The sequence below is a fragment of the Melospiza melodia genome, chromosome 4, assembly GCF_035770615.1.
Source record: "Melospiza melodia melodia isolate bMelMel2 chromosome 4, bMelMel2.pri, whole genome shotgun sequence".
In the NCBI taxonomy this organism is placed as follows: domain Eukaryota; kingdom Metazoa; phylum Chordata; class Aves; order Passeriformes; family Passerellidae; genus Melospiza; species Melospiza melodia.
This window is the reverse complement of record NC_086197.1, coordinates 57,670,184-57,685,929: the sequence shown is the minus strand read 5'-3', so window position 1 is coordinate 57,685,929 and position 15,746 is coordinate 57,670,184. Positions and strand designations below refer to the sequence as shown.

Below are 15,746 nucleotides of genomic sequence, written 5' to 3'. Positions count from 1 at the left end.
ATATTGTCATTAATTTCCTCTAACTAGGGTTGAAGTGCAGAACAAAGGTTCTTGGATATGAGGATGCAAGTATGAAATGGTGTTAAAAGTAGCACCTGAGTATTTAAGAAGAAACAGAATGATATCATTTGCAAAGCTGCTTAAATGAATTGCTATCCATTGATTACTTTTCTATTTCTGTCATATTTGTATGTATTTTTCAGCAGTTGCAGTACTTTTTCTAGGGCCTTAGAAATCTCTTTTGGGGCAAATCTTAGCCTCTCATCTCTGAGGTCATCTGCAGATTTCCTGAGGCTGATATTGTATGAATAATCAGTTGTCTCACTTAAGAAATTCTCTTTGTTGTACATCATTAAATGCTGACTCCTGCTGCTGCTATGACAGATTGCTTTGCAGGAATCTACAAGGGGAGTTGTCTCTGATGTTAACAGTGAATCTTTGCTGTGGAACAAAAGAATATGCTGAAGCAAGCACGAGATAATTTTAATTTTTAATATTTTAACACTGAAAAATAATAAAGGATGAAGCTGGTCAAAGTGTACCTATTTTGAGATCTGTACTCCAAAAAGTGAAGAAGGGCCTCTAAAGCACTTTTGAGTAATTTTGTGCCTAGGAATATTATTTGTCGCTCCCATCAAGGCAGTCGTGAGATAGTAATTTGGCAAGGAGAAGGGGAAAATACAATGGGCTAGCTCAGAATTCACAATAAGGGCATCTTGCTATAGGCAGCCTGTAGATGAAAGGAAAATGCTTCTTTCCAAAGCATGAGTGATAGCTTCTAGTGAAGCACAGTAACCTGAATGACCTGAAGTTTTGTTCTTCTACCTCGGCCTTTTTGCCATGAATTCCTTCCCCAGATATCACCCTGACCACTGAAGGTCTTTGCTAACTCTGTGCTTTAGGTACTCAAGAGCATCATGTCTAACAGATGTCTTTGTGAAAGGTTTTCCTGCTAATCTTCAAAAACCAGAGGTATTCCCAGTAGTTCCCTCTTTCTCTCTGTCTGTATCCAAATACCCTGTAGCCAGCATCTTGTGCCTGTTTGGCCATTTTCTGTCTGCTCTCAATATGCAGCCACCTTTCTCTGTTTTCAAAATTTCCTGCTTTCTTTGCTAATGTTGAAAGAGCACCGAAATGGGCAAATCTTGTGCCTATTTTTGTGTGTAAATAGATTTGAAATTGTGACCCACCAGAATAAGTTTTTATTCTACAATGCTTTTAAACAGAACCATTACATACCAATGAGAATCCATTTGAAATGGACTCCAGTGCTGGACTCCTTCCCAGGCTATGTCATGCCACCAGGTTGGCATACAAGATCTTGCAGTGCCCCGCATCTGAAATGTGCTGTCCATGCTCTTTTTGTCCTAATGACTGTTTTCTGTCTTGCAACTTACTTTGTGTGTGTGTTTTGTTTTAGTCTGTTTTTTCCTGTGTCATTTGTAACAACATCTCTTGTTTGTTTTCACATTTGGGAACTGGTTTCATAGATGGTATGGCGAGGTGATGCTCATGGCATGGCAGCAATGGTCACCTGAATGAGGGACTTGCCACTGGTGACTCTGCACCGTTGCAGATAGCAGAGAATGTTGTTGTCTCATTCTATTTAGCTTTAAGTCAGTCCATGTTCTATCTGAAGCTCCTTGGTTTGAAGAAAATTTGGTTCTGCTAAGGAGGAAAATTGGAAATACCTTCATTCAATGTGTATGTTTCCTCACCTGAAGCCCTTGGCTGGATTTTCTACTGCACTGTCACAAACCCCATCAATCTCTTCAATTTCTTCAGAAGGAAGAGAGGATTTGCAGGTTAACCAGCTGGAAACGCAAATATGGATAAAGCCAGACATGCAGAAGACAGATGTGGACTTTTCAGAAATTCTTAATGCAATTCAAGAAAGTAAGTTCTTCCTTGGATGCAAAATTGTGTTTACAGTAGAAGATTCAATTGAGATGTATTGAAATTATGACTGAAGGCAGACACAAAGTGATGAACTGAATGATAAGTATCTATTATTAAAATCTCTCAGGAAGTTCAATGGATTATTGGAGGCTAGTAAGTAATCTTTTACTATCAGAGAAGTCATTGAAAGATTTGAATTGCTGTGTGCCAAAGGATTCCAGCAGTATATATTTTCTATGCAGTCATAATCAGAAATAAGATGATTCCTGGTAGTTTATTCAATGCTTTGCACTCCTGAGCAGCTGTGTGAACTAACAATATTATTAAAATGCTGCAGTTGGGGTTTGAATAGTGGATTTGAAGTTCCAGTTCTTCCAAAGTTTTGGGCTGTATTCACATTTTTGCAGCCGGTATTTTTTGGGAGAGTCATGAGGTTGTGTCTTAGATGCTGCACAGAATTATCTCTTTGTATGTGTAATGGGTTGTGGACTAAGAATTAATTGGTTCACCCTTCTTAAGTCCAACTGTGGAATGATCTCAACACTTGTGCTAGAAGTAGAGCTACTCTTGTTAATAACAGTGGAAGACACCCCCGCTACCCAAGACAGATGCAATTCTGGAATCCAGTAAAATCTGGAATTTTGAGAATTTTTCCTAATAGTTTGAAATTCTTATGCAGGCTGAGAGTCAAAATGCAAGCCATGGCTTCCTGGCCTCCTTATTTTCCAGTTTGATTTTAAACTGGGTGTTTGGTATAGCAACTTCCTAGAGTGAGAAACAGCAGCTTGCATTTTAGAGTGCTAAAGGATGAATAAGAATGTATAAAAACCCAGACTCTGCCTCATATTTGCCACATGACTAAGGAACCACACAGTGGTAGAATCAGGCTGTTTAGTGGTAGTAGTAGTTTGGGGGAGGAAGGAAAATGCTCAGGTTAGATAATGGAGGTAATAATTTGAAATTGAATCATCTTATTACTTAAGCTACAGGTTTAGGATTAATTCCACGTTTTCTGATGTAAAAAGCTTTTCCCATCAGAAATCTTATTGTGAGGTTTTGTCTTCTCCCTTCTCCACACCAGCACAGCCCAGATTTAGGCCTGGGGGCAGTCAGGATGCAGACTGGAGAGGCTGAAAAGGCACTGCAAAGTCTTTCAGAGGTGAATAGACAAGAGGGTTAAACATGAAGAAGCAATTTAATCTGGGAGTGTTTCAAGAATTAACATTTTGATTTATGGATTATTCGCAAGCCATTTGAGAAGCATGGAGCTTTTACAGCCTGGGAGAGAGTGTTTTTTCTTTATCTAGGCACAGGTGCTGTTGGGAAATTAACCTCTATGTCCTTTAGCTACATCTCCTTCATCAAAGACAGAAGGAATTCTGTACAACCCACTTTGCAGAGGCTTATTGTGTGCCATGGGGGATGTTGTCACCTGCAGTCTGTTGCAAATCCCATCTAATTGGGATAAACATATCTAAATATTCCCTCTAGGGTGGTTGCTCTAAACAGTCAATGTTACTTTTATTCCCAGGTTTTAGCATTGAATGATGCTTTTAGAAACCAAATATTTTTTTTTTCTTGCTAAAATAAGCTTGGAGTATTGATCTTCAGCTAGTATTATCCGAAGTGAGAGTATACTTGATGGCTTGGTGGGACTTCTGCTCATAAAATGACAATGAACAGAAGCATGACTCTGAGCATGTTTCCATCTTCTCACACTATAACATAGGCAGGTCCCAGTTTTTAATGAAAGTTCTTATTTGTCGGCACTTCAGTTTCAGCATCTACCTTCAGAGAGTTAAAAGAGTTCTCTTGTTTTTTGAGTCCTACTTTATATCAGCATCTTGATCTGAAGCGACTTGTGGACCCACTGAGATGGTGTGTGGACTCCTGCTCAGAATTTATCAGCATCCAATTTCCAGAATATGTAGTTCTACTATATTTGGGATAAAAAATATTTGTATACCCACTTTTTTTTTCTTTTATTCTTCAAAGGATTCTGAATTATCAAGTAATTTTAATTTTTTTTTTTTTGAAAATAGAGCATGAGGGGGAGAAAAGAGTTTGCATATTTAAGCTGATCTAAAACCAGAGGGAGAATTCTTAATATCTCCTTCAGCAATGCATGTGCTGCTCTGTATTCCTGTTAAATTTCACTGCTTAAAAATACTGTACAGTAGCAGCAGTCTGTCTCCCAGATAACATTTATGTATATAATGAAGCCTTTATATATCATTCTGTTAAGGACATTTGTGGGTATAAGCACATCAGGGTCTGAGGGGGACAAGAAAGATGGAGCCCTGATCATCCTTTTAACAACATTTGGCTATGGAGGTGTTCAGTCCCGTGGAGTGGAAAGGCTGAGCAACCTACAAGCAGCAGGAGAGTTTTGTTGGAAGTACCATCACCATTACTATTGTAAAGCAAACAGGAATTGCTATATAAATTATCTATTTAATTTTGTGGAACAGTATTTTATTAACGTATTTTTAAGAATATAAGGAGACTTAGGGTAGAAAAATTATCTCAGCAAATGTTGGGGGCCCATATTTTCTGTAGTGACCAACCAACATGCCAGTTGTCTGTGTATCTCTGATATAAACAATTTTCCACTGCAGGCAATCTGAACAAGTCCTGGTACCTAATTTCACTAACCAGATGAGAGTTGCTTCCACAACTTCTTCACTGCTGAGATGGATTGTGTCTTAAAATTATCTTAAAATCAGATATTTTTTTTGGCTCCTCACAAGTCCTCAGGATAATCCAGTAATTCTGTGTTTCTAGGCTACTGACACATTCACTGTCATACACACCAAACTCTGTATTTCAAAACATCCACTTAAAAACTACGAATTTTGCAACCCAAAGCATTAGCAGCACTTCAAGAAGCAGCAATTCTAGTAACCCAGAGGCCATATCTTTTATACCAAAGCAGTGATAATGTCAGAACAAAGATAGTTTCAATTCCCTCGGGTACAACGAACAGGCAAAACTTTCATTTTTACAGCTTTCATTGATGCTGTCTGCAACAGATAAATGTATCTTGAATAATCTTCAGAAAGCTTACCTGTCTAATTGTTTTTTGGGTTTTTTTCCACAGTTATTTTCAGATTATACTGAGGTTTTAACCATACACAGATTCAAGTGTCACCATCATGGAGGCACTGATGGGTTTCATTTCAAGTGAAGTTCAAGTAATTCAAAATGCTTTCTGTTTCAGTTATTCTTTCTCTTGAATACTGAGATTTATTTTTTTCATATGAACATGTGTGCAAAATCTGGTCATGATCTACATCCACATTATTATCTGATGGGGTGGAATGTTTCTAGTTGTGACTTTTGAAAGAGTAGGGACAGTGAAGAACATGAGGTTGGGCTGTGCTGTGGTTTGTTGTGGCAGTTCACCTCCCTTTTATAAGCATCTCTAGTATGGTTTTTGTGGACTGAAATGAATGAAGGTGGGAGAAAAATCTGCAATATTACTGCTACCTGTGCTACAAATTGGAATCTCTTTGTAGCCTTTTAAGCCTCCTAAAGTCTCTGTGATTTCCCTTAGGACACTGAGGAGCTGCAGGCTTTCATCATATATAACTAAACAAGACCAGAAACTCAGAATCTCTCTTACAAACTATGGTGCTTAGCTTAGCACATTAGCCTATTATTTGGACATGAGGACTTCTCTGTTGTTGCTGGAACTTTTAGCCATTTTCCAAACAAAACTCTTGTAGTTAAGAATACAATGTCTTTCATTAACCTTGTCCCTATTTTATGCATGAAAATGAAGATGAAGGATTCTTGAATATTCTGATAGGGTTTTCTTTTTTTATTGCCTACAGATGTAATAATAGACTTTAGATGCTCTAAATGACACGTACAAAAAGGAAGAAAACTTTTCTCCATGCTCATGATTGACAGGGAAAGAGTAGTATATTTAAATTGCAACATATGTCGGTTTTAAGGATGAATATTATGGGTAAGACTCTCCTGCTTGTGAGCATGAAAAATAGGCCACCTGCAGAGACTGGGGAGTTGGTATCATCAGCGATTTTTTTAAGAGGACTCTGAAATTGGGCTATGACCCCTGAAGAAGGGAAAGGTGAAAAGGAGGTCACAAAATGTTCATGATCACTGGGAACAGTTAGTGGCTGTTAATTTCTGGCAGCTATCCAGTCTCTCCACAGTGGGGGAATGGATTTTTACACCTGCAGCCAGTAGTTGGAAATGGAACTAAGATGCTGCCAGCAATTAGAGCATTTTGACTGTTACTATAGATTCTCACCAACAGGAATTACAATTGCCTGTCACTAAATTAGGGGAACTGAGGACAAGCAAAAGCAACAGGAGTTTATTGCACAAAAGAACAATGATTCTAAAAGTCAGTCAAGCTTGCAAGAAATGCGAATAAGGATATGGGGTTAGACTAATTTCTGTCAAGATTATTAGATATTTGCTCCCACTGTAGTCAGTGGAAGAGGCTCAGTAGCTAGGACCTTTGGAGGTGCCTTCTAACAGTTATAACTCTACTTTTATAATTTTGGATTTTGTCTATGAGGCATGAAATTGGAGAGCTAAAGTCCATCCACAGCTGAAGCGTTTTTAGTGATTCTCAGCTAAGGCATTTCTCTTCTCCTGGCACACATCTCTTCATCAGGTTTTTCACCAGACCTGTAGTGCATGGAGTGCAGAGTGAACCTGCCTGCCCTGCTCCTCCCATCTGGCAGTTACTCCAGAGCTTAATATCTATACTTTTTATTACTTTTCATCAGGGTTGGTTTACCACAGCTTAAATCTGTAGATGTAAGCAATTGCTTCAAGACTGAGGGCTGTGTGGTAGGTGGATCTGAAAGTGTCAGATTTATATGCATCAAAACATGCCAAACTGTGAAAAGAGGAATATCTGCCCAGGTTTGTTTACTCAATGCCTTTCAAGAAACAGTATTTATTTAAGGCTTTCTGCCTCTGGCTGCCCCACAGGTCTGTACAACTTGACGTCACACTTTGTACAGTAGGTTAAAAATCTGCCTCCTAAAAAACTTCCAGAGACAATACCAGTCCAGAAGCTAGTCATTTAAGCCATTTGCCTCAAAAGAAGCTGAGAAGATAGCTATGGCTGTTTTATTGTGACAGCAGATTGCTTATTTTTCATCAGAGGGGCGTTGTGGTGTCCTAAATCTTTATGTGGCACATTGATAAAGAAAGCATTCCAACAAGACTCATCAGATTTTAAGATTAAATAGTATATAATTATACCAGAACTAAAAAGTGAAATTATTGATGGGTTACACTTGCTGTCTTCATTTGGTTCAGTGGTGATTTGAATGCATATTTTTATTTTTGTTTTTTAGTAGCTAAGGATGTCAACATTTTTTTTGATGAGTTAGAAGGTGTGAACAGCCCTTCCAAAGATGATGATTCCCTGCTTCACCATGGTAACTTGACCAGTACTTCTGACGATGCCAGCAGGCTGGAAGTTGTGGGAGAGGTAAGGACACACAGAATTATTAAAACAATATTTATTCATGCCCATTATAAAGATGTAATAAATGTAATTGGATTAAAATCTCATTCTCTACATCAAATTGTGTCTAATCATTCCCATGAGAACTGGTTTCCCATTCTAAGATTATAATGCTGAATTACAAAATATCTCAAATTCAAAAGTTTTGATTTCATGCACTCTCAGTGAAATATCTATACTAATCTAAGGCTTCAATGCTTCTGAAAATGCTGGAAAAATTTTCCCTATATCCATCCTTTAAGAGGAAAGAGTGTAGAGGGGATTTATCTACAACTCCCATGAGAAGCATTGGGTGTCAGTTATGAGACACATTCTCTTCCAATGAGGAAAAATTATCACCTGATGGTGCATAATAGTGATTCAGAGAACATAATCCCTTTTAAAATCTGTCCTAAAGCAGTCAAAGTGTCATGGACCCATGATGAAAATTTGGATCTTAATTTCTTCCTGTGCCTTTTATGAAGAAAGGAACAATATGCCCTTTAATTTTGCCTCCCACTGCCCTGACACCCATGGATGTTATGGTTGTTTCCCCAGCAAGTGAAGGGACCAGGGACTTTTCTCCCTTCCTCCACCTCAGGAATGGAGCTATATCTAGGCACCTTTCTGGACTGGTCTGATGTTACCTGCAAGATTTCCTGAGGAATTTTTGGCAGAGGGCTGACTGGAACAGATCAGAACTGGCAGAGACCACGCTAGTAATTTATAAAGAGTGGAAAACCACAGGACATTGCTGAGGGCCCTGCACTGACCGTCTTTTGTTTACTAGTTTTGATAGAGTTTAGAAGAGGCAATTAGAGATTATCTTTTTCAAGAGCTAGAGGGTTTTGTGGTGCAAATTCTTTTGTGCAACACTGCTAAGGAGAGAGACAGAGATTTTCTTTGTTCTAGAAATTCAGCCCATAGAGAGCTGCACTCCTCGAATGTTTAGACAGATAATTAAAGCAACAAAATTCAGGGCACCCTGAATATGTTTGACCTTGCTCACAATTTCATCTTCTTTAATCATAGCTCTTCCTTAGCTTCCTGTACAATGTACAAAGGACTCTCTTTGCCTGCTTGCACCCTAATAGGCAAATCTGACACGATAGTCCCATGTTGCATTTTGGGACTATGTACCATATGGTCTGTAACACAAAGGAACAGGTGAAAGGCACACATCTTTTGTAAGTTAAAGAGGAAAAAAATAACATAAAATGATCTGAAGGATCATCATGCTGCTTTTAATGTAATAATATTGAAAAAACGATACCTCAAAACATTTTTTTTTTCTCTTAGATGTGTTCTTTTTTGATTTTTTTTTAAGGGAAAGGGAAACCTTTGAGGAATATGAACAGATTTAAGGGGTCTTTTTGAGGAAAACAGCAATGTAGTTCACATAAGGTGTAAGATGGGGAAAAAAAAGGTGAAAATTAAAAGTCTTAATGGGACTTAAGGGATGCTGCAGCCTACCAAAGAGTTTCAAAGTACTTGGTCCCTGCTGAATTCTGGAAGGAAAAGATACACTGTTCAGATGTATGTATGGTTTGTATGGATATGTGTGGGTAAGCCCCTCGCCCTAAAGCTCCCCTAGCATATGCATGTATATGAGTCATGTCTGAATGCTGATGGTTCCCAGCTGAGCACCCGAGAATATAAAAACTGCTGTATTCCTTGGAAAACAAGTGCAAATTATACAACACATATTGTATTACAGCACAGTCATAAAGATAGACAGAAATGCTGAGCTTCTTGTTAGAGTGAAGTCTTCACTCTTCTACTTTCTTCCAGCATCCTTTTTTAGATGAAAGAATGGAGGTTTGACATACATGACTGCACCACTCTTTCACCAAAAACCAGTCAGATCTAGTGCTATATGTTTTTTCTTCCTCTGTTTAGGAAAACTGAATTTTGATTTTGTTACACAGGTAAGGGAGATGCAATATCTGGAGGAAGATAGGACAAGTTTCTGTCCGGCATAGCATAAGCCAGAGTATTACAATGCTTGGATGATGCACAAGCCCTGAAGTTGACACTGCTGAACCAGCCCTGACTGTCTCAGTATCATGTTAGATCCTCAAGAGTTCTTGAAAGTCCAGACTCAGTCTATAAAGTTGCCTTAGAGTCTGTAACAGAGAGCCAGAGAAAGGGTTCCTTCCCAGAGGCTATAACAGTCTAATAGGGTTTATCAGTCTGGCTTTGACACAGTGCTCCTAAATTGAAAAGGATCTTTAAGTACAGATAAGGATGCCCAAGCTGCCTTTCTGAGAGAAAAATTACAGTACTGTAGCTGGTAGTGTTTCACAAGCCCAAGAGAGGTAATTGTCCCCAGCAGTCATACTTGAAGTCCAGCAAGCCAAATCCCTTGGCTGAATCTCATAGGTACTCTTTAGTATAAGGTTTTGCATTCACTGATGAGTGCAGGGAAAACCAATTTTTTTCAGAGAAAGAAGAAACTTAGGAAGAGGCAAATCAATTTTTCCAGTGGAGTCACTCCTGCATGCAGAGAAGGGCACACTCCTTAAGGCACTCTCAGGATGGGTCTGAGTTCAGATGAGGAGTGTGCATTTGAAGTGGATCTCTCAGTTCCCCCTACCCATGATTTCTTTGTGGTCCAGAGCAGTGCAGGATTTTAAACCTGCATTCCTTATGGATGTAAATCCAGTGAGTCCTTCAGATCAGATTACAGTGGGCCCAAAGTGAGCCCTTAAGTTTACATAGCATACACAGCAGATCCTCAGCATGGATTGTTTTGCTCTGCAGCTCCTTTCCTATTACACTAAAACCACATATTGACTCTGACTACTGAACAAGAGGCTTGCCAGGAGGGTTAGAAATCACAACAGGACCACCAAGCTGACCCACAGCCTCTAAATCTCCTGCAACACCCTTCCTTTATTTAAATAACCTTAAATACCCTTGGGGCTGTTAGGGCTTTTTTTATGTATTCTCAACAGAGATTTTTAGTGGAAAAAGATAAAATGTGTCTCCTGAGCTGTTTTCACATTTAATGTTCTATGAAAAACACTTCTCCTATCTTGATAATATCATTTATCAGCATGATATGCAGTATAGATATAAATAGTTTGCTACTGTTTTTTCCTTAGAGATTAAATCCTTTTTCTTGCCTTCTTTTTGGGCTCTAAGAACTGTTCCACTGTATCAAGTCTGCCCTAAGTTGTGTCAAGAGTTAGACACTGTAATGAAAGAATGTTTAAAAAATTCCTTTCTTCCTTTAGGGAACTGGATGTACCAAGGGGATGGGACATTTGGGATGCTTTCATTGGTTTTTCCATTTAGTCAAAATGCTTGCTGAGAATTAGAAAGATAGCATATACTAAACTCTTTGAATTGGAAAATTGTTTTGGGGGGTTTTCCTGTAAAAATAATTTTTCCTATTATAATGTTCACTTTGTGATTTAAATTCAGAAGCAATTATTTTATGGGGAAAGTATTTGTAAATGCCCTCCTTCCCCCAGATGTGAAAGTCAAAATATTCTTTTTTTTTTTTTCTTTTCAGAGACTTGATTCTGTATTATAGGGCAGGGCTGGTTTTGTCAGGAATAGCAGAGTGAGTTTTGGAAAAACAGAGGTAAATTATCTTAACCTTCCCTTCAGCTTAAAGCTGGACTGATCTTGAAGTTCCTGAAGGTCCCTGCCCTTTATACTGCTCAGAGGGAGTGCTCTTTGTTCCCATGTATCCTTCACAGGGTACATTTCCTGTATGAGACCATTGCTCCAACCATTGCTAACTGCCATGCAATTTCAACTTCTCTGAAAGTGAATGCTTAAACCCTGGGCAGAACTTGTATAATGTAGAAGTAGTGTTAAATTGTGGGGAGGATCTGTAGAGAATTTCATCTCATGACTTACTGGAAAAAGACCAGTAGTTTGGTATTTTATATCTCAGGAGAGTGACCTGTTCATCCTCTTATGAACAGTGAAATCAAGTTGTGTTTCTCTGTCAGAGCAAACATTTGAACAGGCTTCTTTTTTAATATATAAAGAAAAGAGACAGTATTTATTGCTTTTATTGATTTTATGTGCTGCCACACCAACACACCAATAATTTTTTTCCAAATAAATCCATCCTCAGCTGTTCCTTAAGCAAGGAATATTCAGTAGTTAGTTTGATGAGGTATAGTGAGGTCAGCACAGAATCTTCATATTGTTGTCTGTGTAATGAAAATCTCCGTGCCAGGTTGTAGTGTTTGCCACCACAGTAAACCATAATGACAATGTTAATGGTTACTCTTTTCGCATGTACAAAGACATTCAGCCATACTAAGTTCTTAATTTTAAATTTACACTTCAGTAACACTATTCCCTGCTCTATTTTATAAATAAGAAATTATTCCTAACCTTTTGGAGAGTGGTGGGGGAGGGGGGTTGGCTTGTGTTTTCTATTCTCTCCTATCCCATCCCCATATGTCCAAGCATTTTCTTAGACCTCCTGATGCCCCCTGAGATCCCCTTAAGTAGGGAAGTCTTTGCTCATCTTAGATGAAATCAGAAGCACTGTATGTGAAGAGCCTAAAACTTGAACAGCTTGTTGAGATTCCTTATCTTTCCTGTTGAGTAGTACTGAAAACTGATGATGCCAACAGCAATGCAGCGATTATCAAGGAAAATTAACATTACTGAAATGCTTGGTTTTCTCTTTGCAGGAAGTACCTGATAAGAACAAAACCAATGGACTATATTTTAGAGATGGGAAATGTCGGATTGACTACATCCTTGTGTATAGAAAATCTAATCCACAGACAGAGAAGAGGGAAGTATTTGAGAGAAATATCAGAGCAGAAGGACTCCAAATGGAAAAAGAAGTAAGATATATTCCTTAAAAATACTTTCATGTTGAAGTTATATAGAATCTGGGGGTATGATTCGTTTATTCTGAAACTCCTTCACTCTGTTGTAGCAGTAGAAAAGTGCTTTTAAGCATGCCTAAATATAGGCCAGAGCAGGGCAAAAGTGTAGCCTAAAGGAAAATCAGACACAGGGATTGAAGGCCAAACAGGCCATTACAGTCATCTTTTTCAACCTTGTGCACAAGTAGGCCACAGAACTTCATCTGTTGTGCTGTGCAATACAAAAAACAAGTGCTGGGTTTGAATGGCCTGAATTCTACTGAGTGCAATCCATATTTCTGCACTACATTTTCTTCTAGCTACGTGCTCCACTATTTGCTGAGGCTCCTGGTACTCTTTCCAGAGACCTAACTAGATTCCTGCCTTCCTTTATCTGTCAGCTTAGGCAAAGCAACGTGAGAAGTATTTTAGTAGTTTGAAAACAGCTTAAAGTTTCTCCTTCTGTCTTAACCCTAAGCATTTAAATAATTGGGCAGTACATATGAATCATTTATATCTATGTTATTTCCCATATAATGCCCTAAATAAAAGATATACTCTTTTATGGACAAGAGCGTAGGAATGAATGCAAAATATCTAAAATGTATTGATATTTTAGGTAGCAGGAGCAAGGTTTAAAGAGACCATATCTCTTTTGCCAAGCCTATGATCTTCCTTAAACTTTGATAATGCGCTTAAGCAGGGCTTAAGCCTCACTTCCATCTTGAACAGCTATTGCTTAGTTTTTCTTTTATTTGTGCCTAGTGGACTCACACTCATGCTAATATGCATTGTCATACTGCCACTGATGGAAACAGAAGAGGAATTTTCAGGATATAGGTGTTACACATTATCTCCCTTTCTTTCACTGAATTTTTGGTGCATGTGTAAATATTCTGTCTGTGGGCTTGACATGCACAGTTCTTTGGAGAACACCAGGGAGGAAAAAGGGGAAGCCTTTACAGAAAAATGAAAATGTTTCTTTTGTTTAAATGTTTTTGACTGAACATGGGTACTGATGTACGTAAGTGTATTAAGAGCATTTTACTGGTTCCACCAAAAGTTACCCTAAACTATTCCTTCAAATAAGCTGGAAATCATCGTCTTCAGTGGTGCAGTAATTGATAGATGTTTTCAATGCCAGAGATTGTTCATTATTACATTTCCTGTATATGTGCTACTGCCTATAGGACTTGTAACCCAACATTCAAGAACAGGGGACTGTTGCTGCAGCTATTCAGCTTCACATTCTAGAATTCTGCCCTGCTTCCACCAGGAGAGATGCTGACAAAAACTCTAAAATTTGGGCAGTGTAGAAAAGAAATGGGGAAGGAATCCTCCCTATTAATACATATGTCTAATGGTTTCAAATAAATTTTTTCCTACTTTGTGGTTTTTGCAGATTTATAACTGTGCTAAGGCCAGCAGTGAAAGCTATGAAATCACTGTATATTTTAAGTATTATGAAACTTATTGCAACATTCTGTGCTGAAAACTTTTTCAAATTGATGATTTAAGTGCTTGCTATAGAGGACTTTTTCTGGCTTTCAGGATCATTTATTTGGACTTTGCTGCCTAGGCTGTATGAATGATCTGCCAATTTGATTATTCATTTCAGTTTCTATTTTGCTAGTGACATGCAGTTTTATTTCTTACTGATCTCATTTGCCCTTGGTGTGACTTCTTGCCAGCATCAGTAATTGTGCATTTTCTAAACACAGAATGATCAAAATGAGGTTGTGCTACATGACTTGGGCTAATGTTTTTAAAATCAAGGGTAGAAATCTTTTTTAACACTCTGACCTAAAACTAAACTCTAGCATGTACATTTTATGATAATGTTAGTTTCTAAATTAAATTATAATCCTGAAGTAAATATGTACATTCTTAGTACACTCCCTCCCCCATCTCCAGAGATTAAGAACAGTGCTGCATAACACTTAACATTTTAAACTTAGCTGTGTGCTCACCTAGTGTCTAGAATATTTCTCATTATTTTTACTTCTCCTGTTTTTGAGACCACGTGTCATTTTGAGTGTTAATTCTGGAAAATTTTAACTACAGGGTATTTTTCAAGTTGTTCACATGCACTATACTGTTTCCACTGGAAACAGTATAGTGCGTTTGCTCCCAGATGAAATGAGAAAACTGCCTATTTCTTTGGCCACAGAACAATTTCACAGAGGCAATAGGTAGTAGCTGTTGGACTGAAAGAAATTTTTTACCTTCCATGAATTTTGAGTGGTTGTTGGTTCATCTCCTTTGGCTACCAGCTGTTCATATCTTGGCATTTGGTTGTGTTAGCCCTGTCCTTTTAACATGAAACCAGCGGCAGAGAGGAAAACTTACAGAGCTGTCCTGCACAGTGCAATTTCAAACCCATATGCCTCACTGCAGGGAGGGAGAAGTGCACTGCAGTGGCTCACTGACAAGTACAGCACAGTGGAACTCCCAGGAAGTGCGGAATGCAGGGAGCAGTGCTCACTTAGCAGCATGAAATGAGAAAGTGACTCTGAAATGAATTCACAACAGCTGAGATAACTTCAGGCACAATGTCAAGATCATGTAACAAGAAAGTTCTCAACAGATATATGTTTCTGACTCCAGGAAAAGGTGATAATATTTTGCAGATATTCCCAACAAATTCACACTCACAGTCTTCAACTGTACCATACCACTCTGCCTTGGAAGTTCTGCTAGATTTGGTGCTCAGTACCTACAGTAATAAAGAATGAGGGGATCCCAGACCATGGAACAGATAATTAAAATAATGAAAATTTTGACAAAAAAAAAAAAAAAGAAAAAAATAATGATAAAATATTTTTAAAGAGTGAGAAAAATTAAAATTGGAAAAACAAAATGAAATAGTAAAGATTTTAAATTGAAAACAACACTCTAAGAGTGAATGCTATTTGAGTGGTACAGCACAAGTCATTTTATGATGCTTCCCCCTGCTTTTCTGTGTATGTTGGTTCTGGATAGGATGAGTGTGTTGACCCTGTCACAGACAGACACTTGCAGATCACATTCAACACATGTGATCACATGCAGAGATGCTCAAATAAGGTAATCAAAACTGTAGGTAATTCCTGGAAAAGAGAATGTTTTTTCTTTTCACCAGGTGAAGCAATTCCTTTGTTGATTTATTCTCTTTTCCAATGTCTCACAAGTGAGATAAGCAACCATGAAATCCTGGCTCTGGGATCCTCGATAACCCTGCTGCTCTCATTTTTCAATACTCTTTGCAAAAGACTTATGTGTGGGGAAAATGGAGAGGACATTCTCCAAGTAGAGCATGCCCTTATGGGAGATGAGGCACCTATCCCACTGTAAGTTTGTAGGCACTGATATCCCCTGTAAATATCACATGAGACTCATCCCTTCCAGAGCTGGTGGGCAAAAGGTTAACAGGGTGTTACTGTCCACATTCTGATGGTACATTTCAAATTTATGTTAATACAAGATAAACCTGAGACTTAGATCAACCCACTGTCATGGAG

At 38.3% G+C, this 15,746-nt stretch overlaps 1 protein-coding gene across 8 annotated transcripts in view; it reads left to right on the top strand.

Annotated features, from left to right (window-relative positions):
* Window positions 1-15,746, top strand: part of ANO4 (anoctamin 4) — a 176,518-nt gene that overhangs the window by 69,562 nt on the left and 91,210 nt on the right. For 5 of the 8 annotated variants that reach the window (XR_010027577.1, XM_063154796.1, XM_063154793.1 and 2 more), the window contains exons 3-5: window positions 1,786-1,896; window positions 7,245-7,381; window positions 12,064-12,222. Coding sequence is in view for 7 of the 8 variants with exons in the window: in XM_063154796.1 (XP_063010866.1) it covers window positions 1,786-1,896; window positions 7,245-7,381; window positions 12,064-12,222 (407 nt within the window). In the remaining variant the exon portion in view is untranslated. The remainder of the gene's footprint in view (window positions 1-1,785; window positions 1,897-7,244; window positions 7,382-12,063; window positions 12,223-15,746) is intronic. The other 3 variants (XM_063154795.1, XM_063154799.1, XM_063154798.1) reach the window with 3 other exon arrangements.